Here is a 26,681-nt window from a genome sequence, read left to right as displayed (position 1 = left end):
CAGAAATTTTCTGAAGAAGGGTCTCGACCCGAAACGTCAGCTTTCCTGCTCCTCCGATGCTGCTTGGCCTGCTGTGTTCATCCAGCTCTACACCTTGTTATCTCACGTTTCTAGAAGCACTTTGGAATTTTTTTTAAAATTACATCCAATAACTGAACAATCAAGTCAGATGTTGTCCAATCAAATGTAAATTAATGACAGTAGTGCTGCCTGCTTGAAATTCATTCCAGGTTAATATTCAATTTTTGACACAATTTAACACACTGAATTTTTGAAAAGGGCAAATTATTTACCACTTCACAAACTTAAAGTGCTATTACTTTGACTTCGTGAAGCAATATTCAAGTTCAAAGGTAATTTACAGTTATATTAATCCATGTTTGACTTACCCTCCTTGACTAACAAACACACATAATAATTACACAAGCCATCTGTTTTAAGAGAAATGCATGCTCCATTTCTTACATACCGTAACCTGGTCATCATTCCAAATTATAGAGTCATTTTGGATGATCATCTCTTGCCCTGAGGGTGCGGTCGCATTATAACTGCCAACTACCTTAAAAGAGATATACCCTTCGGAGGTTCTCTGCCAGTTAATGATATCATATATAGCATCGATATCACCATTTTGATCAAAATATATTTCTTCCCCTAGAAGGCTCTTAAACCGAACATTTTTCAGGTAATACATGAGCTAAAAACAACAAAGAAAAAATTAACGAGACATGTTATTTGTGAATATAAAACAGCAATGCAGATGGATCTTCAGCAAACTCTCAATCATACTTTCAATTGTCTATATGCTCTTCAGAGTACATTCTCATGGGCTCCTGGACTGTCAGATTCATTGAGCAAACAACGATTTCTCCAGATGTTAAAAAAGCATATTTATCCATAACTGCTGTTTAAAACATTTAAATCATAAATGCAGTCAATAATTCACAGGTGACACAATATTACTGAGCATAGCATGCTTACAAAATAAGTTTGATTTCTGTGAAAAGTAGAAAGACAATAATACACCTTTGAAACAGTCTGGTTCAATATTTCAAGGTTCCTAAAGATAAGAACAACTTTGAAAGTTACTTGCGTTTCACTTGCCCTTTATTAAGTATTTGTTCACATTTCAGAAACATAAATATTGATGAGCGTCACATTATTTTTAACAACTACTTCAGCAATGAGACCTTTAATTAGATTCTAATCAGTTTTAAGGGTAATTGCCAAGCAAACCAAAGCTGGTATATGAAAGGTTAAAAGTTTGTAATGTCTTGTGATCTGAATACACTGCCTAAAAGGATGGTGAGAGCAAATTCAAAAGTAATTTTCAAAAGGGAACCAGATAAAATCCTGAAGTGGAATTGCACAGCTCTGGAGAAAGAGCAAGAGAACATAGAACATAGAACAGTACAGCACAGTACAGGCCCTTCGGCCCATGATGTTGTGCCGAACTTTTACCCTAAACCTAAGGCCTATCTAACCTCCACCGCTAACTTATACTATCATCCATATGCCTATCTAATAGACACTTAAATGCCCCTAATGAGGCCGTCTCCACTACCCTCTCCGGCAATGCATTCCATGCCTCTACCACTCTCTCAGTAAAGAACCTACCTCTGACGTCTCCCCGAAATCTACCTCCTTTCGCTTTAAAACTATGTCCCCTCATAAAAGCTACCTCCACCCTAGGAAAAAGTCTCTGGCTGTCTACTCTATCTGTACCTCTGATTATTTTGTACACCTCTATCAAGTCACCTCTCATCCTTTGTCGTTCTAAAGAGAAAAGCCGTAGCTCTCTCAACCTTTCCTCGTAAGACCTTCCCTCCGTTCCAGGCAACATCCTGGTAAATCTCCTCTGCACCTTTTCTAATGTTTCCACATCTTTCCTGTAATGAAGTGACCAGAACTGGACCCAATACTCCAGATGTGGCTGAACCAGGGTTTTGTATAGCTGGAGCATAACTTCACGGTTCTTGAACTCAATCCCTCTATTAATGAAAGCTAACACACCATACGCCTTCTTAACAACTCTATCCACCTGGGTGGCAGCTCTCAGGGAACTGTAAACATGAACCCCAAGATCCCTCTGCTCCTCCACACTGCCAAGAATCTTTCCGTTAACCCTGTATTCTGCTTTCAAGTTTGTCCTTCCAAAATGAATCACCTCACACTTTTCAGGGTTAAATTCCATCTGCCACTTCTCAGCCCAGCTCTGCATTCTATCAATGTCCCTTTGTAACCTAGAACAGCGCTCTGCACTGTCCACAACGTGACCCACCTTCGTATCGTCTGTGAACTTGCTAATCCACCCTTCCACTCCTTCATCCAAATCATTTACAAAAATCACAAAAAGAAGGGGACCCAGAACAGATCTTTGTGGTACACCACTCGTAACTGAGCACCATGCTGAATATTTTCTGTAATAGAGAGTGGAAGTAAATAGGATAGTACTTTTAAAGAGGTGTTTAAGGCACCAAAAACCAAATGACCTTTGTTGTACTGCATTATTCTGGATAAAACAGGGCAAGAGCTGAGGCTGCAAGAGTGTTGGACGGAACATTTAGAAAGAATTACATTTCCTCTCTTTAATTTTCTGCTATGTGAAGGTATATTTTACTAGTATGTGTGGTTCACTGAAAAGCAGCACATTGTTACAAACTAGAAATTCAGTAAAATAAATCCTATAGTTCTATGAACCATTGAAAACATACCTGCCAAGGCTGAAAATCTGAGATGTTTGCACATGTTCCATTAACAAATGGACCCTCCCCGGTCTTACATGTGTGCATATTGTGAAGGGCATTTGCCACAGTGTATACGGATTTGTATACACTGTATGTCAGTCTCAGCTGAGATACATCAATATATGTGTTCTCAATTTCATTCAAATTCTCCTTTCCTGTGCAGAGCCGCTGAGAAAGCGGGGGAATAATGTGGATTCTGTTCTTTACATCTGTTCCATTATACTCAGTTGTTTTTAAGTCAAGTGTTCTACTGGCATCCACCCCATGTTCAGGCCACATGCAATCAAAGGCTCGCTCCCAGAACTCAGTGATCAGCTTTTCTCCAGAATTTCTTGGATCTAATTGAATGAGGTGATCACGTAGGCCACTAATATCAGCTCGTTGAATTGCAAATCCAATAGTTCCACCTAAAAGTGAGGAATATTCTGGTTTGGAAATCAATGCAGAGTTAATCCAAGCCTCACTAGCTATCCATGTTCTTCCTGAAATATTGCGTTGCATTACTTCTTCTATTAAAGAGCTCAAATCAATATCAGCAGAAAAGACTGCAATGATTTTGGCAGTTGATTGCTCAATTGTATCTACAATTTGAACTATTTTCTCTCTTGCATAAACTTTGGGGATAGTCTCTGAGAAAGAGATGCATACGCCAACCTTTTCTAACTCCTCTTTAAAGTTTTTAATTCCATATTTCCCATAGTCATCATCTGATGCAATTGTCCCCACCCATGTCCATCCAAAGTGTATCACAAGCTTTGCCATTGCTCTGGACTGGAAAATATCACTTGGTATGGTCCGGATAAAGGATGGAAACTGAAATTTATCACTGAGAACTGAGCAAGATGCTGAGTAATCCACCTGCAAAACATTTGACAAATAAATTAAAATATTCACCAAAAACAATTCAATATCATGTCAACAACATAAGCTAGTTACTGCTTTTCTCTGAAGTTTTTAGGAAGTTTTGTTGTCCATGTGGACACTTACTGTTTGCCCTCACTTTGTTTTATAGTTTCTAAACTTCCATAACAACATAAGATGTAGGAGCAGAAGTAGACCATTTGGCCCATCAAGCCTCTTTCAACATTCAATAAGATCATGGCTGATCTGAGCATCCTCAACTTCACTTTTCTGCCTTGTTCCCATATCCTTGATTCCCTTACAAATTAAAAATCTGTACATGATGAAACAATTTTTGGCCATTCAGCCCATGGAGTTTCCCTTTAAATCACCACAGATTACACCCTAACTCTTAAAATGAATATTTTATGCACTTTTGTAAATTTTCTCCATACTTCTCTAGAATTCCTCTTGATCTAATCACTTTGGCTTCTGAACTATTGGAACAGCCCATTGACCCACCCACTGATTTCAGTAAGTTCAGCATTATTTACATAAACAAGATGTGGCAATGTACATGTGAAGGATTATGGCCATGAACCAAAATCCTCACACTCCACCACGTAATTTGTTGGCAAAACAATACACTGTACCATTTCAGCTGTTCTTTCATTTTCTGCAAACAGAATATAGTTTCTGGCAATTAGTGTTCTGGACACCATACAGCCAATACTTATTTCCAATTCCTGTTCAGTAAGGAAGACAATGCCAAATGTAATGCCGTTTCTATTACAAAACAAGGCAAAGTAAAATCAAGGACAGGGCTGGATGAACACAGCAGGCCAAGCAATCTCTGCTCCTATGATGCTGCTTGGCCTGCTGTATTCATCCAGCCCTGCACCTTGTTGTCTCAGATTCTCCAGCATCTGCAGTTCCTACTATCTCTGAAGTAAAATCAAGGATCAATCAGTAACATTTTATTTTAATAAAAAATGTCTACGTGCCTCATCTTTGCATTTTAGTTTGGAAAAGTTAAATAAAGGACAAGGTATAAATACAAGAGCAAATTAATTGTCTTGTTTAACTAAAATGAACACTTTGCATTAAATTGTATTTTTTTCATATTCCAGGTTCAGATTTCCATTTTCTTTTAAATAGCCTGAACATTCAACATCATTTCACATTTTGCTTTGCAAGTGATGTAAACCCCAGAGCTGAGTCAGCAATTTCAAAAGTTTCTGTAGGAAGAATAATGGATTTCTATCCAAATGTGCACAAACTTTAATGTCTTAATGACAATTATCTTCAGCTGAAAAGCACAACTAAGGATCAATCTGTTTTAACTGTCTGAGTTTGAAATAACTTTAGTACCATTCATTCTTGAAGCACAACTTCTGTTTGTAAGGTAATCTTAAGTAAGATATTTCAATTTCAATTGCAATTTCAAACAATTGTCGAACAAGTCATTTCATTTAATTTTACTATTTGGTATCTTAAAAATCTACATTCTGAAATACTTAATTAAAGTAAATACACTAGTTGGATAATTTGTCAAATTAATGCAATACTCTCCAAACTGATGTTCATCTTCTTAATGACATTATAATAAAACAAAGATTTTATCACTACAGCATTTCAAATCTGTTACCTGAGGAAAATAATACAGTCCCAGGATTCTGGCAGTTGCAATAGAGAGAGCTGACCCACCAGCTCCTACCAGCACTGCCAAAGGAGCTCCATTGCCACACCGGTAGTTGGGTACAGCTTCATCCTGTCCGGTCAGATAAGTCAATGTTCCTTCAACAGCTTTGGAAATAGTAAAACAAGAGTCATAGATTGTGTACCCAAGCTGTACATCTGGTAGAATTGAATCATTTTGGTTGACTTCATTAATCGCATGGATCATTGTTCTGGCCCAGCGGAAAGCTCTGAAATTGAATCTGTTAAACAATTGAAACAAAGGTTAGGAGAAAAGTCCATCTCACACTAACAAAACCACACATTGAGCGGAGAAAATGTAGTTATCAAAGATATCAAAAACAAAGTCTTTCTGTGTGGATTAGAGGAATTTAACAGGTAATGCAACATTAACCTGTATTTATGTAAAATATACTCAACATCATGAAACTTCCCAAGGTGATTCACCAGAGTTTTAACAAGCAAAATTTGACAGTTGACCAAAGGTACATAGTAATGAGGCTTAAAGGAGGAAGGCAAGTTAGAGAAACAGAGATAATGTAGGAGGCAATACCAGAACTTCAGCCTCAGGCAGCTAAATGGATAATAATGATGATGAAGTTAAAATCAAGGAAAGGCACAAGGCCAAAATGGAAGAAGTGAGACACCTTGAAGAATTGTAGTTGTGGAGGAGATTACAGAGGGAGGGTAGCCATGAAAGCATTTGAAAATAAGGTTATTTTTTTAAAAATTAAGCCATTGCTTAATCAAGAGCCAATGTAGGTCAATGTGCAGAAGGAGAATGCATTTTGTAGCAAGGTAGGATATGCAAAGCAGAGTTTTGGATGACCATATGTTCATGGAGGGTAGAAGATGGGAAACCATCTGGGAATGTATTAAAATAATCGTTTCTAGAGGTAACAAAGCCACTTTTGGAGAGTTTCAGCAGCTAATGAGCTGAGGCATCATTCATTAATGCAGCAAGATCATATTTATTTAGACTAGCATGGCTGCAGTTATTATCCTTATCTACTTGTCTGAAGCATGTCCTTTTTGCTTAAAGTATTACTTTCACAAGGACTTGTGGTGTATATAATAGCTGCAGTACTGAATAGCAGCCTTATTTTGCTTAATGATTTTCCTGCCTCAGTGCCATAATTTATTCAAATATTTTCACATTGGCCTAGTAAATTCTTTTGTATGAGCAAGAACTTTCTTTTCCCTTTTTTGTTCTCACAATATAGACATTGCTTCATTTATTAGCCATGCCTTACTATTCCACCTCATAAGGCAGTAAGAGTAAACCAGACTGCAGTTAAGTATGGGCCACACCAAGTGGTTTCTCATCATGATGCACATTACTGAACTATCTGAAATAGCATTCATTGCCATTTTCTTGAAAGAGTCACAAATGGCCAGATATATTGAATTAAAGTTGACAATTTTTCATGTAGGAGATCTGAACTCCCAACTAATGGACTTTTAGTTCACGTCCAGAACTATTAACTACTATACCTTGTCAATGGCAAGAAGCCCCAGATGGCAATCTAAAACCATGTTTAAGAGTAGAACATTTCTCCAAGATATTTTACTGAAATGGGAAGAAGTAAACAAATAGACAATGAAACAGGTATATAGCTGTGGGGGGGGGGGGGGGGGGGGGGGGGGGGCGGTTGAGTGGGTGTGAAATTTAAAGGCATAGCTGAAAAAATTGTGAAAAAGATGAGTTTTGAGAGTTTCTAAGAATGAAGAAAGACAAGAGGAGGAGAGAGGGAGATGTTGCAGAGAGTAGAGCTTAAAGCATTTACAGGACTTCAGAAAATTGAAAAAATGAAAATTGAAAATTACAAACTTTAATTGAAGCTCATAAGTACACAACAGTGGTCAGAAAATACTTCATGACTGAAATGTTACTGGATAAATAGACAAGATGGTGTTGGAGCTATGCTGCCGCAATCCATGTTTACAGACACTGACCAGAGAATGATTAGCGAGAAGTTGTTTTGCGAGCATCAGATTATCACACATCCAATGTATAACTCCAACTTAGGGCCTCATGATCCAAACATGATCATAAAGCTTTGATTGACTCCATTGAAGAAGTGCAGTACTCAGACTCCCAGGCTGCTGTGTCTCACACAGATGAACTGAAGTGCATCAAAGCAGGTCAAAAGCATCTCTACATAGCCACCCCTTTCTCACCTCGAACAGTCACATGATCCATTTAGACACTTTGATCACTAAATAAAGATGTTTTATATGGCTTTTGCAAGACAATAATATATATTGCATTAAAATTTTAAAATTTTAAAACACTTCCTTTCAGACATTATTTTCTAAAAATCTAATAAAGTGTTAAAAGCACTCCCTTTCCATCCTTGATACCAAGTAAATACAAGTTTTATTGAAATGTATATATTGAATGCTTTACTTCTACTTTACTTGTAAACATAAGGAATTGAGTTCAAAGAATTTGCCCAGGTTTATTTCCCTAATTATTTGAGGGAGGCCTATTAAAAATGAAGAGAACCCAAGAAAATAGATGTCAGAAGAGAAAAATGAAGCAGCAGCTAAAACAACGACCAAAGGTTGACAGTTATTTCACTGTCATGAAGGAAGGGCTTATACGCAAGAGAACCAGCGAGGCCTAAAGCAAACACAAGCATCCACTTCCACTAGAACACATGGCACAGTATGAAAGTGACTACTGCAACTGAGAATGTCACAGGGTCTGAAATCCCTGCCAAAAAAAATAGGTACACAAAGTCCAATGATCTCTGGAGTATATTGATTCAGAATAACATTTCATTCTGGATACAGAAAGGTCCCTCAGTGTGTCAACATGGAATAGCCAATTTGTGAAAATGAAGTGAATCATTCAAAAATCAAATTAGATTTTGTTTCATCAGTGAAAATTAATGATAAAAAAAAGTACAGTCAGGATTAGCCAGTATAGTCTCCAACAGCTGGTTGTGTTCACTGTTTTGTCTACATACTCTTCTCAATATTGTTGGCAACACTGGCCAGTGATGACTGGTGAAGCCCTGTTAGAGTTCAAAATCATGTAAGTTCTGAGATTCTAGAAAAGCTTTGCTTACTTATTTGATGAGGCAATTCGGCTTAACCTTGGAGAAAATCAAAATCAAATCAAATAACCTTGGATTCAAACCTACAGGAACAGATGAAAAAGGAGCAATCATATTGGAGGCATGTACTGGAACATGTTATTACAATTACATGGACATTAGAAGAATGTTTACTAGCTTTAAGAGGATAACAGGACCTTTCTTGTCTTGAAAGGACTTTGCTAAACTTTGATCCATTTCTTGCCAATCATATAAAAATTAAGGAAGCAGTTGGGGTAGGACAAATATCAAGTGTACCAATGTTACTAATGGCCTCAGCCCTTGTATCTGTCTCCATACTGAGTACAGTGATCCCTTTCCTGACCCGAGTACAGCAGCCCTGGTCCTGACACCAGCACAGGAGCCTTACCAGTAATCCAAGAACAAGCAGGGACCCCAAACAGACCAAGGCCCGGATAATGGGGCCCAAAGTACAAGTTTTGGCTCAGGGTTTATGTTACAGTTAATTGTTGCTTATTTACTGTAATTTTATTTACTGTTATGAAACAGACAGACAATTTTTCTCCATTTCTACAAAACACTGGGCAGTATTCAAATCAGTTTTGAATCCCAATTCACTGAACTAAAATATCTTTCTGACACTAGGTGGGAAGCACATGCATAGGCAACACTGGCCGTAGCTGTGTATTATGGTTTAATTATTGACGCACTTACTCATCTTCATACTGATGACAGTGAAAAAGGAGAGAAGCTGGCATTCTGCAGTTAAAAAAATAGGAAGGAGAGTTTGTTGTGCTAATCACTGTGTCACTGTGCCATGCCAAATGATATCCTTAAATGATAATCACCACATTTATCACTTTCTGTGCACATAATGCTTAATGCAGACAGCTTTTCTTGAAGTATTGTTGACTGCAATTCATTTCTTTATATTTTCCAAACTTGAAACTGACCTTCCTCCTGAACTGATTGTTGCCAATAGATTCAAAATAAAGCCTCGGTATTGCCTTCATGTTCAAGTTGTAGAATTGTTTGACAGATCAGTTCCACTACATAACAAGACTCAATAAGATGAACAGATGGTCCTTTGTGCATGTGCAAAGCTTGACATGTCACTCTTTCAGTTCTTGACATGACGCCAAGAAAGTTTTGACAGAATTGCACTCTAAGCAAAAGAAAACCTGCTTAATGTAGAATCCAAGTGTATGAATAAAGGAAAAGAATGGGGGAAATAGTCTCCAAGAATCGACTTTATAGTGAATCAGTCTCTTCCTTTGATAGGTGTACTTGAAACCAACTTGAAGGAAAGAGCAATCATTCATGAAAATGTTGCAAAAAACTTTTCATTTTTGGTTGATTCAGATGCATCAGATATTAGCCGTGTGAAGATATGAAAGTTCTGTAGAAAGGTTATCCTGACAATGTGGCTGTGACTCATTGGAGAAATAAGGTACTTCCAAGCTTATAACAAGTAAAGTTATACAGATAAAGGACACTTATGCCACCTGGACCTCTACTGAGTCATCATCCAAGTTCAAAATCAATTGTTTTTCATAGAACATAGAAAATAGGAGCAGGAATGAGTCCAAGAACTATATCTAACTCTTTCTTGAAAACATTCGATGTTTTGGTCTCAACCACTTTCTATGGCAATTTCCCTTACATGAAGGCAATACCAAGGCTTTATTTTGAGTCTATTGGCAACAATCAGTTCAGGAGGAAGGTCAGTTTCAAGTCTGGAAAATATAAAAAAATGAATTGCAGTCAACAATACTGAAAGAAAAGCTGTCTGCATTAAGCATTATGTGCACAGAAAGTGATAAATGTGGTGATTATCATTTAAAGATATCATTTGGCATGGCACGGTGACTCAGTGACTAGCACTGCTACCTCACAGCGCCAGGGACCTCGGTTCAATTCCACCCTTAGGTGAGTGTCTGTTTGGAGTTTGCACATTCTCCCTGTGTCTGTGTGGGTTTCTTCTGGGTGCTCCGGTTTCCTCCCACAGTCTAAAGATGGATTAGGTGGCCATGTTAAATTGCCCACAGTGTCCAGGGATGCACAGTCTAGATGGATTAAGCCATGGGAAATGCAGGGTTACAGGCATAGGGTGAGCCTGGGTGGGATGCTCTTCAGAGGGTTGGTGTGGACTTTATGGGCCAAATGGCCTGTTTCCATGCTGTAAGGATTCTATGATCAGTGATTTTAATGTCCAAAAATCAAGAAAGAGAACATTTTAAATTTGATGCAGGTTGTCTTGCTGCTTCCGTTTAGTAAATTCTGTTCTGTCTAATTGTTGTTGTGCTGTGGTAGATTGAAAGAGTTCATAGATGTTCATCAAGAAATCATAAAATCATAGAGTTATAGAGTTAGACAGCATGGAAACTGACCCTTCGGTCCAACTCATCCATGCCGACCAGATATCCTAAACTGATTGAGTCCCATTTGCCAGCATTTGGCCCATATCCCTCTAAACCCTTCCTATTCATATACCCATCCAGTCACCTTTTCAATGTTATAATAGTCCCCGCCTCCACCACTTCCTCTGGCAGCTCATTCCATACATGTACAACCCTCTGATGAAAAGGTCATCCCTCATATCCCTTTGAAATCTTTTCCCTCTCACCTTAAACCTATGCCCTCTAGTTCTGAACTCCCCCACCCTGGGAAAAAGACCGTGGTTTTCACCTTATCTGTGCCCCGCACAATTCTATAAACCTCTATAAATGTCAGCACCTGATGCTCCAGTGAAAAAAGCCACAGCCTATTCAGTCTCTCCCTCTAACTCAAACCCACTAGTCATGGCAACATCCTTGTAATTCTAGTGTGGAGCTGGAAGAGTACAGCAGGTCAGGCAGCATCAGAGGAGCAGGAAAGATGACGTTTCAGGTCGGGACCCTTCTTCAGAAATGGGGAAGGGGCAAGGGAGCTCTGAAATAAATAGGGAGAGGAGGGGTGGGGCTAGGGAAGGTAGGTGGGATGGTGATAGGTGAGTGCAGGTAGGCAGTGGTGGGGATTGGTCAATGAGATGGGAGGTGTGGATAGGTGGGAGAGAAGACGGACAGGTTGTGTCAGGTCAAGGATGCAGGGATGAGAGGGAGGGTTGGTCATGGATGAGGCTGGGGGTGGGGAGATTTTGAAACTATTAAAGTCCACATTGAGACCATTGGGTTGTAGGCTCCCAAGGCGGAATATGAGGTGCTGCTCCTCCAGTTTCCGGGTGGCGTCGTTGTGACACTGGAGGAGGCCCAGGATGGACATGTCGTCCAGGGAGTGGGAGGCGGAGTTGTAGTGGTATGCGACTGGAAGGTGTTGTCGTTTGTCGTGAACCAAGCACAGGTGCTCTACAAAGCGGTCTCTGAGCCTCCGCTTGGTCTCCCCGATGTAGAGGAGGCCACATCAGGAGCAGCGGATGCAATAGACCACATTGGCGGATGTGCAGGTGAACATCTGTCTGACGTGGAAGGTTTTTTTGAGTCCTTGAATGGAGGTGAGGTGGGAGGTGTAGGGGCATGTGTAGCACTTCCCACGATTGCAGGGAAAGGTGCCGGGGATGGTGGGGCTAGTGAGGAGTATGGAGTGTACGAGGGAGTCGCGGCGAGAACTAACAAGTTGCCATTTTCTCATGAAGGGTCTAGGCCCGAAACGTCAGCCTCTCTGCTCCTATGATGCTGCTTGGCCTGCTGTGTTCATCCAGCCCTGCACCTTGTTGTCTCGGATTCTCCAGCATCTGCAGTTCCTACTATCTCTGATGCCATTTTCTACCTTCCTTTTTAAACAATGGTGTTACTTTTGGAACATTCCAATCTGCAGGTACGTTGCAGAATTAATAGAATGCCCGATTGACTGTAATGCCACTTAGATCATTCTCAAAACAAAAGGGACCTGGGTTCGATTCCACCCTCGAGAGACTGTCTGTGTGGAGTTTGCACATTCTTCCCATGTCTGCGAGGGTTTCCTTGGGGTGCTCCGGTTTCCTCCCACAATCCAGAAATGTGTAGGTTAGGTGGATTGGCCATGCTAAATTGCCCATAGTGTTCAGGGATGTGTAGATTAGAGGGATGTGTCTGGGTGGGATGCTCTGAGTATCGGTGTGGACTTGTTGGGCCAAAGGGCCTGTTTCCACACTGTAGGGATTCTATGAAAAAATGCTATGGATACATTTAAAAAGAAAATAGATAAATACATGAGGGAAAGGAGTAAAATTTTGGAAGGGTTAATAGTGAGGTAAAGAGTTTACAGGAAATATTAATAACGTGTGGACTGCAGGAGTGCAAAAAAGGCAGGTTACCATTGCCTGCTTTAGGTAAAGTGGGAATGGTTATTAAATGCTGACTTGGCAATGATGCTCACATGCTATGAATGTATACAAAAAACCTCCATAAAAATTATTTTAATTGACAGCATATTAGTGCATTTTACTTCCTGGTTTACAACCTATGAGTTCATAATGGGCTATTTTCTTTGCTTGATGGCATCACTGATACCTGGCAACTGGAGATTCCTTTAACTTGGCACTGCATTTGAATTAAATCTGGAATGGAGAAATCCAGAAGCCACTAGTACTTTTTGGGCAGGTTTTTTGAAGTCACTTCGCTACCAACTATAAAATATATGTTGTTATTATATTTTCCTCATCCTTTGAACAGCTGCAGTCTTGTTTGATGACTTGGGATCAACCTAACATTTCCTCCACCTACTACCAGAAGTACAATAACACAAAGAGCTCCTGACTGTGTTGAATGCAGATGATGCAGTTGGAACCTTTACTTGGAGACACAATTGCTCCATCCACTGAAACATATTAACATTGGTGCAGGTGTGGGGGATTCAGCCCTTCAAGACTGCTCTGCCATCCTAGATCCTGGCTGATCATCCAGCTCAACAACATTTTCCTGTGCTGTCCCCATATCGTTTGATGTAATTAGTAATTGGAAATTCATCAGTCTCTCTCTTGCACTTACTTAAAGATTGAGCAACCACTGTCCTATGCGGTAGAGAATTCCAAAGATTCACCACCGTCTGAGTAAAGAACTGTTCTCCCATCTCAGTGGCTTGAGATTGTGTCCATGTTTCTAGACCACAAATCCAGGGAAAACATGGTTTCTTTTTTCTAAATCTATTCTATCAGTTTAAGCATTTTGTAGGTAATCAGATAGTCTCTCATCTCCTAAATGCCACATAATTTAGGACTAGTCACCTCAATCTCTTCTCATTGGATGGTCCAACCATCTCAGGTAGCACTCCCTCTCCTGCAAATATATTCTCCTTTCAGAAAAGAGACCACAGGTATACGCAGTACTCTAGGCGTGGTTTCACCAGTGTTGCATGTTACTGAAGTTAGACTTCTTTGTTCATATGTACAAATCCTCTCATGATAAAAGCTAATATACCATTTGACTTTCAAATATCTTGTTGCACCTGCATGCTAAGTTTGTCTGTTTGGACATCAACACTTTCAAATCTCTCACCTCTTAAGAACTACTCTGTACCTTCATTCCTTCTATCATTGTGGATAACCTCACACTTATCCATGTTGTATTCCATCTTCCGTGCTCTTGTTCATTCACTCAGTCTGTCTAAGTCACCCTGAAGCCTCTTTACATTCTCATCACAATTCACTTTCCCACCATATTTTGTACCATCTGCAAATTTGCAAGTGATATAATTGGTCCTCCAAATCTATATCATTGATATCGAATGTGAAGGGCATTAAACATTGGCAGTAATCTACTAATCCAGGCTGATAACCTGAAAATGACACATTACTCTGACTTTCTGTTTTATGCCCGCTAACCAAGTTTCAATCCATGCTAATATATTGACCCCAATCCCATGCACCTTATTTTTATTCAGCAACTAACTATTTGGGTCTTTACCAAACGTCTTCTGAAAATGCAAATACGCTACATCCACCTGCTAGTAACATTCTCCAATTAATCTATATCACATTTGTTAAACATGATTCTCTTTCATAAATGTATGTTGGCTCTGTTCATCAGTTACTTTCGAAAATACTAATACACTGAAGTCAGGCTAACAAGTTGCCATTTTCTACCTTCCTTTTTAAACAATGGTGTTACATTTGCAACATTCCACTCTGCAGGTACGTTGCAGAATTAATAGAATGACCAATTGACTGTGATGCCACTTGGATCATTCTCAAAACGAAAAAGAAGATGCAAGAATGTGCAAATATCCTCGAGAAAATGTTTGTCTTTTGGTCATGACTGGCGATTTAAATCGTTGTTGAGACATCGTTTAGAAAGCAATTGACATTTAGCCCTGCAGCCCATAATAAAATCGTTAAGTTCTATACAAGTGTTTATAATTAACTTGTTTTCGCTGAAACTTTCAACATAGTTTGCGTTAAAATGTATTGATTTGAACGGTGTTTCATACTGGTTCCATATTGATTACTTATATCTGCGGATGGACAAATATTAAATACATCTTAAATGCAAACGTCCATATAATGACAGTGGGCAAACAATGCCACCACACAACTCCAGTAACAAATAACTAAAGCAAAGATTTGCGGATGCTGGAGATCCGAAGCACACAAAAACAGAAATTCTGAAGAAGGGGTTACTGAATTCGAAACGTGAACTCTGTGTTCATACACAGATGCTGTTAGGCCTGCTGAGTTTCTCCAGCAATTTGTTTTATGTACTCCAGTAATAGATTAGTTTACTTCCCAACAAAACTGGGCCAGGAACCGTCTCCACTCCGAAGGATACATTGGTTTCCCATATTCAACTGAAGGTGCGCTTTACATTCTTTTAGTTTTAACAATACATTGCATTATGGAATTAAACAATTCAATAAGGCAGCAAGCAAACTGATTTAGCATGAAACCCACTTGACTCGCTTTCTGTTGCCATTTTCTGAAGTTCTGATCAATTTAAAAGCTGAAAACAACTTGAAATTTTAATTCAAGGAGGGACAATTCCATTACTCCTTTAGCTGCTCCATTTTTGTTTCTTATAGAACATTTTTTAAATCAAGAATTCACTGTGGAATTACCCAGTTTCGTAATAACCTGACAATGATTTATTCACAACTGAACGCTTACCCTTCACATCCCGAAGACTGCGGTGATGTGCTGGACGAAGAATTTGAGGATACGACTCTGTAATGAATAGGAAACATCCCTCCAATTATCACATCACCCGGCATTTTAAAACTATTTAAATTAAACTTTCCTTTCAGTTTGCATGTTGATTTCCCAGAGACAGCCACGGAAATTGTTAAGCATGCCAAAAAAATTAAATAAATTCGTAGCTCCATTTGAGGGTTGGCAAGACATGAGAAAAAAAAGTTGGGTTGTCAGTTGGCCCTCGGCTTTTATGGGTTTTTGAGACACCAGCTAAAGCCCTATTGGTTAAACCCATGAAATGGGCCGAAGACAGGCACAGATATGGTCTCAGGAGGACCAAGAATCGGAGCCCTGTATCTCTCCCAGCAAAAACAATTACTAAAGACATGACAGACATTTCATTGGTCTTGGCTGTCGTTCCGTAGTGAACAATTGTCTTTGGCTAACGCTACAAATAAACAGGCTGACTAAATTTATATTTCCAAAGTGATTTCAAAAAGTTGCAAAAAGCGCGCAATATTTAGTTCAATCCTTAATAATATGCCACACTGAGTTTGGGCTATTTGGCTGTTTGACTCTTACGAAGCAAGATAACTGTGATGAACACAGGCTCACAAGGTGCCACACACTAAGAAACTATGCACTACCAATTCATCTTCAAATAACGCTACAAAAGAAACGAGCGCCATTTGAATGAGGCCAAATCTTAACAGAACATTCATTTCTTAACGGTAAAAACATAGGGGATTGGTTACATTGGTGTTTAAATGTATCCAGCGCAAGGGCGGATGGAAATCTCTTTTCGCAAACGTTGGCATTGCAAAGAGTCCCCTGCTAATTAATTACAGCAACAACATCATTGAGAGCAGCTGATTAATATTCTTGGAAACCATTGGGATGGATCACAATCAGGACCTAGGGCAGGTCTGGGTTTCTAACAAACATGTTTCAAGCCACCATGGACCTCAGTACCAGCTGATGGAGTCTTCTAATCTCAAACCTCTGTGGGTTTTATGATAAGTCTTGATCTATTTGGCACATGCCCCAGGGATCGAGGCTCCTTCGTCGTTAAAGTGAACGTTTTGAAGTAGTGGCCATCGTTGGATCTGTTCCTCACATCGCGCTGAAAGGACGGGCTCTCGTTCCACTGCACATTCTCTTGTCTTTCAGATTAGAGCGTCATTATGGCAGAATTCATTGCAGCAAGACAAAAGTAGAGGACAACTCATAATTTCCCAATTATTTCAATTCTACTTGCAGCAACGAGGCAGAAAAGCCCCATTTTCTAATTGCCCGACAGATGCAAATGGCATTCAATGTAACTTGTTAGTGCAAAAGTCCGGACTATAGTATTGTTTTCGAAGAAAACACGCGGGTTAAGAAAACGGTTCCAATTCTCAATTCGTAAACAAGTGCTATTTACATGCACCAATAACAAACCTGTTCCAAATTAATGAAGATTATTGTCCTATTCCCTCTGCTACAATGTTATAATGAATATGCCTTTGAGTATGAATTAAACAAATTAACTGTACTGAACAGTTTACTAACAAAACAAAACTGTTCCGCGAATTAACAGTTGCCATTGCCATGAAGTCATAATAATCTGAACCAATGGTTTAATGACTCGTGATTTTCTGAATCATTCCCAGCGACAGGCCTTCGTAATATCTCCAAGCCTTCCTTATAGTATATTTCACCGGAATACGACAGTTTATTGGCTTCCACATATCATGTCACTAGATGATTGTGGGCGTCTTAAATTTTACACATATTTTACCCATTTACTAATGGACCCTGGGCGATTACTTCTCTACAGCCTAACCAAGGATAAAAAGTGGATAAAATTGTTTCTCTATAAAAAGAGGATAAACTGTTACAGATAGATTTCAATGCAAGGAAAAAAAATACGTCCACTGGTGCGATCCAAAGAGAAAGTTAAGGGACACAACCCTTGACATTACAGCCAGGCCATTCAGGACGGAAAGCAAGTCGAACAGCATCATCCAATGGCTAGTAGAATCTCGCTGCCGTAAAAACAAACAAGAAATGCTAGCTCAATTTTTACTAATTTTTACTAAGCGATTATGGGGCCAACGCGGGAGGAGTAAGATGGAGTATAGATCAGTTATCACCTTGTTGACTGGAGAAACAGACTCGAGGGCCTGAATGGCCTGTTCATATCCCAGTGTTCTGAGCAGGATGCGAGAAACAAGAGCGTCCAGATCGGGTACCTTAGCGCTAAAGCACGTCCTTCTTAGTGAGGTTCCATTCAGATTGTATGCAACAAATGCAGCCTCATATACAGTGACTGTTGAAGTGCAGAAATAGTTTCATTTCTATCTTGTCTTTATTTTTCATAGGCATCGAACATATTATTAACAGACATTGAATCTAATTGTTGTCATAAACTGCTGTCCCAAGATTGGGGTAGTAGAAATCATGATTGCATCCAAGTGCCAGAACCAGAAGCGAAAAGTGAGGATTTCTTCAACAGAATATTACACCTGGAAAATAACCACGATAAGATCACAGCAATCCAGCCTCTGATGGACTGCAGAGAAATAATATTATTACACAGATTGTATATAATTCCTTTAGCATTATTCCTTTCCCTACTTCCCAACTAGGTCTGCATCAACTTTCCGCAATGGAAAGTCACCGTTCACACACCACCAAAACGATTTTTTTCTACCAATGGACAAATAAGTTTAACCAGCAGTCATTAGCCGATCTTTCGTGCAACAAAAAAAGCAGACGGCTCTTAATGCAAATCCAATTACAGATCAGATGACAAATATTACAAGCCGGCAAAATGGTGCATTGAAATTTATAGTTGCATTATTGGACAACTGGATTCTTTGTAATATTTTATCATTAAAGCTGGAAATAGGCATGGGAGGCTTAAATTTATTGTATAAAACGGAAATAAGTGTGTTTCAAAGAACAGAATTAACGTTTCAAGCCTGGTATGACTTCTTCGCAACTGGAGAATGTTATGAGATTTTCATCCGTACGTACGATATAAAGCTTATTCGACGGCAAACTAACTAAGAAAGTAATTAAACAACTGCACCAGGGTATCTGCATGACACAGCGGTGAGCTTATTTCCTTAACTGGTGAATATAACTAATAGAGTTTTCATTTTGCTTTATGTCTTCCAACTCCCTTCCAGACAATCAGCATCCAGAGATCACAGTCGTCAGTAGCTGTCTCCCAGATGTCAACATCCACAATCTTCATATGTCACTTGATAAGAGCTCATCATTCAGAGGTCTGTCACATATTGAAGTTATTTGTGTATATGGCCATTCTATCATTCATGGCAGAACCAGAGTAGACTTTATTAATTCAGTAATGAATGTATGTTAGAATCAGCCTACTCCAGGATCTTAGACCTGTTGATCATACAGAGGATTGGTCTGAAACAACAGAGATAGAAACTCATCAGCCTTTTCACATGTCTAGCACATATTGTCAATGTCTCACCATTCTACTGGAGTACACTGAGGATATCAGTTCACTAGATTCTTTCTTATAACAGCAGTGGGAGATCGGTGAAATCCCAGAGAAATTATGCAGATAATGGAAATGTCCATTTAATTTATTTCACTGAGTTTGGTCAAGTGTGTGCTGAAGTCACAGTAGAGGTCTGGTAAGTCCCAGTGGAAATTCTATGTCACTGTTTTTAAAGATGATATGAAAGGGAAATGAAAGCAGAATTCTGAGGAGAAACAACACACTGGTTAAGTTCTCTTGGGGCTTTTTACCTTTCATAATAGCCCAATTCTGCATATTCCCCCTTGCTTATAATGGCCTGGGCGAATGCTATTCCCTCAAATTGGGCCAGTCTCGGATCATAAGCATGGGGCTGAAGATCACTTTGTTATCCATTAAGTTTGCTTTCCTTCCTCCCTACATTTCCACCACAAAGACATAAACATGAGTGACAAATACAAATTTCAAAAGGGGACAGAGAATGTCGAGAAAGTGACAAATAAAGATCAGTACAGAGGCAAAAAGGAGCATAGCGCAAGAATGCCAAATGAGAAAAGCAAAAAGGATAAATCAGAAAAGGACAGAGAACAAACAAGAAGGTAGTTTACTATAACTCGTAAGGGGAAAGAGAGAAAGAAAGAAAAGCCTCAGTGATTTCAATCTGTTTCTCTTCTGCACTTGTCTTTTTACATCTGAATTCCCCACAAACCAACCTTCTTCAATGTCTCCCTGCAATCTTTCAACTCCCTTGGTTCCCACAAACTTCATGTACTATAGATGTATCCACAATGCCATTAGGGAGGAAGTTCCAGGATCTTGACCCCAAAGACAATGTATTTCCAAGTTAAGATAGTGAGTGGCTTGGAGGGGAACTTGCAAGTGGTAGTGTTCTCATGTAGCTGCTGCCCATGTCCTTCTAGATGGTATTGGTTGTGCTTTTGCAAGGTTCTGTCTAAGGAACTTTGATGAATTTATGCAGTGCATCTTGTAGATGGTCCATACTGAGTATCGGTGGTGAAGGGAAAAAAACTTTGTGGATGTGTGCCAGTCAAGTGGTATCCTTTACTCTGGATGGAGTCAAGCTTCTTGAGTGTCATTGGAGCAGCACTCATCCCGGCCAGTGGAGAATATTCCATCACACTTTTGACTTGTGCCGGTAGGTGATGGATGGACTTGGGGAGTTAGAAGGTGATTCACCTGCTGCAGGATTCATAGCTTATGACCTGCTCTTGTAGCCAACATATTTATATGGCTAGTCCCGTTCAGTTTCTGGTTAATGGTAAGATTAAGATTTTAACCTTAACCCTTAACTTTGAATAATAACCTTATCTTTAATCACCTACAACTTTTTATCAACCCCAATCCTGTCTGTGTCCAACTCCATAAAAGTCTCATTTACAAATTCAATGTATCCAGATTCTGGATTTCCATTGAGTTACAGTATCACAATAGATGCTGAGTTCTTCAAACATATCTAATGACATAGAGCATAGGATTCATCATTTTATTGCAAGTTTGTGTTTCTGGTTTTTGACTTTGTGTATGGGTTTTCTTTGTGTTTGAAGTTAAAAACTAACTTGTGAGTATTGCCATGGTGAATTATTTTAAAACAATTTAGTCAAATGGAGATGGATTGGTAGGTGAAGTTTAATGTGGATAAATGTGAGGTTATTCATTTTGGTCAGAAGAATAAATAGGCAACTTATCTAGTTGGAGAGAAACTTCAAAATGCTTCTGTACAGAGCGATCTGTTTGTCCCCATACATGAATCACAGAATGCAAGTATGCAAGTACAGCAAGTAATAATGAGGGCAAATGGAATTTTGGCATTTATTATGAAGGGAATGGAGCATAAAAGTTGCAACTGTACTAGGTATTGCTGAGACCACACCTGGAGTACTGCATAGAGTTTTGGTCCCCTTATTTGAGAAGGGATATAACTGCATTGGAGGTAGCTCTGAGAAGCAAAAACAGAAGTTGCTGGTAAAGCTCAGCAGGTCTGGCAGCATCGGTAAAGAGAAAATCAGAGTTAACGTTTCGAGTCCGGTGACCCTTCCTCAGAACTGATGGTAGCTGGGAAAACATCGGTTTATAGGCAGAAAATAGGGAGGGGGATGGGACAGGGAGTAAACATAGGACTGAGCCCAGAGAGAGAGAAGAGCAGTTGGATAGATAAAGGAGTTGATAACAATGAATAATTCTGAGAAGGTTCACTAGGTTAATTCAGAAATGAAAGATTTGTCTTATGAGGAGAGATTGAGTAAATGATGATCTGATACTCAAGTAGAGCAGATATTTCCCCTGTGGGGCAATCTAAAATGACAGGTTATAGTTTAAGAGAAAGGTGTGGCAGATTTAAATCAGAGATGAGAAGGACTTACTTCTCTCAAAGAGGTGAATCCAGTACTCAGAATGTGGTGAACACCAACACTCGAAATAAACTTGAGGAGAAATGCAGATTTTTAATTAATAATTGGTTAAAGGATTATAGGGAGCAAGCAATAAAGTGGAGTTAAGGCTGTGATGAATTGACCGTGATTGTATTAAATGGCCGAGCAGGCTCAAGATGCTGAATTGCCTACTCCTGTTCTTAGTTATTATGTGTTAAGCCATCTTCAGAAAAGGAAGCATTAGGAAAAAATATAAGTAGTACAAAGGGAACATTTTCACTTGGAATACACTAAAAAGGGGAGAGGTGGCTCAGGACAATCATGAAAGTTTAATTTTTAAACATTGACAAGGAAAATCAGACCACTGGATGTTTTGAATAATTTTTCTCCAAAGGGGAGATATTTCCTTATGCTTCAAATCAAGGAAGTAAACCAATAAAAATATTGAAAGACACTGGAGCAAGTCAGACACTGATGCTAGCTGATGGTACTGGTCTTCCAGAGGGGTTGATGAAGGAGAAAATATCAGTTGGAGATATTCATGGAGGTTACATAACGGTCTTATTATGAAGAGTTAGATTAAACAGTGACTTGATAAATGGAGATGTGTAATGAAACTAACTCTTATAGAGGGAATTCATTCTATTTTGGGAAATGACTCGGCAGATTCAAAACTATTGGCTTCACCAAGGGTGTTAGACAACTAAAGGAGGTAAAAGAAACTGAAATGTTATCTTACTTCCTGATTGTGTTGTGACTAAATCTCAGGTCCATAAAACAAATATGAAGGAAAGGAGTCTATGACTTGATTTGGAAATTCAGCTATCAGATACAGTTTTTTTGAAAATTTAACAAAAAAGAATGAAGTCAAAGAAAATGAGGCTGATAAGTTTAGCCCATCTTCTTTCATAAAAGTGTGAACAGATTTGAAGTTGGAACTCTTATATAAAACAACCTACGCAGAAACAAAATTAAAAACAATGCCTAAGAGTTATTACTTTTAAAATTAATGACTAATAAATGACTAATGAAGAAATGGAGATTGTTTCAAATACCAGCTAATGAGGAACAAGCAGTGTTTCATCAGGTGGGAGACTCAACTGGGTATCATATAAAAGTTTGAGGTTAGCTCATTTGACTATATGGCTGGTTTGCAATGTAGATTGATGACTGCATATGCCAGTACCACTGAGCAGCGAAAGATATAGTGAAACTAGATTACCTTAGGGTAAAGAGTTCGCAATAGTCTTACACCAGAAATTTTGGGATAAAACCTTAAAGAGGTTACTTATTGGTGGCTATGTTTAAGCTCAGATGTATAATAGCTCCAAAAATAAGTTATCTGCAGTTCCAGTCTATAGCTAAAAATCACAGTTAAATCTTTCAAGGTGTTAGAGACAGGACCTCCCATGAATACTTTGTGAGTGATGTTTTAGGTACGATACAAGGTGTGTTTTGGGGACTGTACCATAGTACATTTTGGGTACCGCCAAAAGCTGTTGTTCTACTTTTCAATTTATAAAAGAGTATTTGGAATTAATGGGATTATACTTGACTGTGTGATTAAAATCTTTGAATTCATATTATAAGGAGATAGTTTGGTTTATTCTATGTAATCTTAATTTCTTGTGCTAACAAACTTCTATTTTATTGTTAATACAAAATCCACAGTGTCGCGTGCTTATATTTTAGTGAGGACCCACTTTGTTAAATGCAAAACAAAACAAAACATGATCTATTGAGCCAGGTTTCAGTCTCAGATCTGACTTGTTTAGTAATAACATCAATTGTAAGTATAATAAACTGTACAAATATTAACGACAGTATTAACAGTTGACTGTAGCTCAATGATAACACCCTGAGTCAGAAGGTCCTGGTTACAGCACCCACTTGGAGACTTGAGTACAAAGCCTAGGCTCACAATCTAAGGAAGTCCTGCACTGCCAGAACTGCTATCAACTGGATGTAGAGTCAATCAGACACTCCATCTTTCCTCTCAAGCATCTGTACAACATCTTACAGTTACTTTTATGGAAAAGTAGCAGAAATTTCCATTATATCCTAAACACTGTTCAGCCCACAACATACATAAATAAACAGTTCAGCTGCCTTGAATAGTGTTATCTTTGGGCCCGATATCTGGTCACTTATCACCTTATTTTCCCTAGGACATTCCTATGCTCAATTAACTACTACATTTCAACATTGCAACAATAGCAACACCTTAGAATTACTGTACGGATGTCCTGGGGACTTGAAAGATGCTACGTAGGTGCAAGCCTTTGTTCTTTCTAAAATTGAATTTTAGCAGTATTATATTGTTCAGGGGGAAATATAATAATCAGCTTTGTTTTTTGCCGTCAATTACTCTAGCAATGTTGAGGGATCTTAGTTCTGGAGTACATCTCGCTTTTGCCTTTCAAGCAACCAGTATCTGCTCTTCCAGGTCAAATATAACATCGACGTGGAGGTGCCAGTTTTGGACTAGGGTGAATACTGTCAAAAGTCACATAATACCAGATTATAGCCCAACAGGTTTATTTGAAATCACAGCTCTCAGAGCGCTGCTGCTTTGTCAAGTAAAGCGAAATATAAAGTCAATGAACTGCAGATGTTGGAAATTTAAAACAAAAACAGAAATTGCTAGAGAAACTCAGCAGGTATGGCGAATCTGTGGAGACAAAGCAGAGTTAACGTTTCAAATCCAGTGGCCCTTCTTCAGAACTGAATGTAGCTAAAAAAAGATGGTACATATGCTGGGGCATTGGGGCCAGGGGTAAAGGAGTGAATAGATAGGCAGAGGTGGGCCCAGAGAGAGAGTATAACAACTAAATCCAGACAAAGGGATGAATGATAGTATGCCAGGGAGAAAGAAAAACTGATAATGGGGACGGAATAAGTGGGTGAAAATGACTTGGGTGTGCTGAAAGCAGCCCATGACATTACAGGGTGTGGAGTGGGTAAAGGACATAGAAGAAGATGTTTAGGTTCTCAAATTATTGAACTTGACATTGAGTCCTGAAGGTTGCAGTGTCCCCAAGCGGAAAATGAGATGCTGTTCTTCGAGCTTGAGGTGAGTCTTGCTGGAGCACTGCAAAAATGTTGGTCAGGGAAAACAGTGATGTGTTGAAGGTTGCAGGCAACTGGAAGATCAGGGTCATTTTGTAGAGAGAACATACATGCGCTGCAATGCACTTTTCTAGTCTAATATAGAGGTTAGATAGAGAGTAGACATTTGATAGACACTTACTCTGTGCAAAAATTGAGATGGGTGTGTGGATGATGTGGTGGATAATTTCGTCTGATTCCTTTACATAGCTAATAGATTTACTTTGACAATTATTGATTTTTAAACCATAAATATCTCTGCTTAAAATTAACTTCCAATCTTGCTAGGAATGGTGAAATTTGAGCACTGATTTTCTGATGGCTTTCTACCCAGATATCACATGGATTTGCTGCCAATGGGAGTGGAATATTTATGTCAGTTTCATGCTAATGAGATTTTCTGAGATTTTCTTTCTTGAGTGATAGTTGTCCTTAAGTGCATCTGCCCAATGTGGTTAAATGCAGTCAATGATGAAGAAACAGCAAGCATCACATTTAACAACATTGCCACCCTTGCAATGCTGAACATAAAGAATACCAACTGCTGTGAAGTTGTGTAGAGTTGTTGTGAATTGGAAGGCAGGAAGTTAGAATTTGTTTGTAAAGATGATAAGGGGAAGAGTGCATAGTCCCTTTAAGAAGTGATGTGTTTTTCTAAGCTTGGAGAGTTAGACAAAAAATTCTGTAAGCAGCTGCAGATGTACAGACAGTTCTGAAATTGAAACATATATCTCAGTTGGCGATATGGTTGGAAATCTAGGCTTGTTTTGATGTTAAGGCAACTAGCTTGAGTATCAGCCAATTAATTTAAACCAGGCACTTAGACACTAAAAACTAATTGAATTTAAATCTGATGGTGTTAACAACCTAGGAACAATCCTATTATAAGAAAATTGACAGGTCATCAAGGGTATATAAGAGGAGGGTTTTTGAAAATCAGGGTGGGAGTAAACTGCCATCAGAAGAGTAAAACTCTGGCTCTCACAGAAATATTTAAGCTTTCTGATTAAGCACCATCTAAAAGGTACCATGGCACTCTTAGCTAATATTCCTGATATCAGAATTTGAAAGAGAGAGACTTTGGACACCAGAATTTGATGGAGAAAGGTGTTTCTGGCTGAGGATCAATGGAGAGGGTGTGGAGCATTCTGGAAGACACATTCTGACAGTAGTTTTGAGAGTCTAAGTTCTAATTTGGTTTCTTATTATTTGAGTTTATATAATTGGGACTTATATTTACTAGAACAGCATACTATTAGAATTTTATCTTATTTGGGAATTGTTAGTAGCTTGGGGGAATTGCTCAGTTTGTTAGTAGGTCTGTTAATTTGTTCACTTTTAGAGTTAGATAAATAAGTTGTTATTTGTTGATTACAGAGTGAGTGAAAGGATTTTGTTTCATTTAACCTCTCCTTTATAACAGATTGGGATGTGAAAGGCAGGTTACACCATTTTTTCCATTTCCTTTAGCAGATTATGAGGCAAAGTGAGCTTCTCCGGGTGTTTTGGTTTTAATTATTAGAGGGGCTCGAACTCCTCTCTGTAACACCAACAAAATTCCCACATTAAAACATTCATAACAAAATAGAACAACTGGTTAGATGCATTGTTGGTATAAAAATTGGCCTTCCCTCCAATTGCCTCTGGGCCTCTTGCAATATTACAAGCACCTGTGGGTGCAGCATGCAGGGTGCAGCTGACAACACAGTTAGGTGGCTCCAGAAAATTTGACAGGGTTAGTGATGGCCAAAAAAGCCAGCTGAAAACCCTTTCAGACTGACCTTTATATCAAACTCACACCGAATCTTAAAATCATAAAAAGAACTTTTTATCTTGTTGGAATACTACTCATTCCTTGTAACAAGAGAAAATCTTAAACCTTTAAAGATTGCTTAATTCCAGCTGAAGAAAGTACTCTTGAGTGTCAATTCTGAATTTCCCAAATGGAATCACATGAATAAATAGATTCCAGCTTCTGTTTTCCTAATTTGTGGTCCTATAATAATGATATACTTTGATTCTGTGGATAATGTAATGACACAACATAAGCATTAGATGATACTAGTGTGCCGATCAAATGGGCTCATGCAAGTGAGGCATATAACCGCAGTATTTATATTCAGGGTTTAATACATTAATAGAAATAATTTTACATCCATTACTTTTCATTGGTTGGAGTTTATACTCAACTATGATGAACATTGTTAATTAGATTATTTCAAGAATAGGGAAACT

At 38.8% G+C, this 26,681-nt stretch overlaps 1 protein-coding gene across 1 annotated transcript in view; it reads right to left on the bottom strand.

Annotated features, from left to right (window-relative positions):
- LOC109933555 (vomeronasal type-2 receptor 1-like) overlaps nucleotides 1–15,529 on the bottom strand; it is a 24,362-nt gene extending 8,833 nt beyond the window's left edge. Inside the window, exons 1-5 of the mRNA XM_020532571.2 lie at nucleotides 15,426–15,529; nucleotides 5,236–5,527; nucleotides 2,999–3,605; nucleotides 2,715–2,956; nucleotides 470–697 (exon numbers count right to left, since the gene is read on the bottom strand). Of these exons, the coding sequence (XP_020388160.2) occupies nucleotides 470–697; nucleotides 2,715–2,956; nucleotides 2,999–3,605; nucleotides 5,236–5,527; nucleotides 15,426–15,529 (1,473 nt within the window). The remainder of the gene's footprint in view (nucleotides 1–469; nucleotides 698–2,714; nucleotides 2,957–2,998; nucleotides 3,606–5,235; nucleotides 5,528–15,425) is intronic.
- Nucleotides 15,530–26,681: the final 11,152 nt, after the last annotated feature.

The sequence above is a fragment of the Rhincodon typus genome, chromosome 13, assembly GCF_021869965.1.
Source record: "Rhincodon typus isolate 14 chromosome 13, sRhiTyp1.1, whole genome shotgun sequence".
NCBI classification, from domain to species: domain Eukaryota; kingdom Metazoa; phylum Chordata; class Chondrichthyes; order Orectolobiformes; family Rhincodontidae; genus Rhincodon; species Rhincodon typus.
This window is presented reverse-complemented; position numbering and strand designations above follow the sequence as displayed.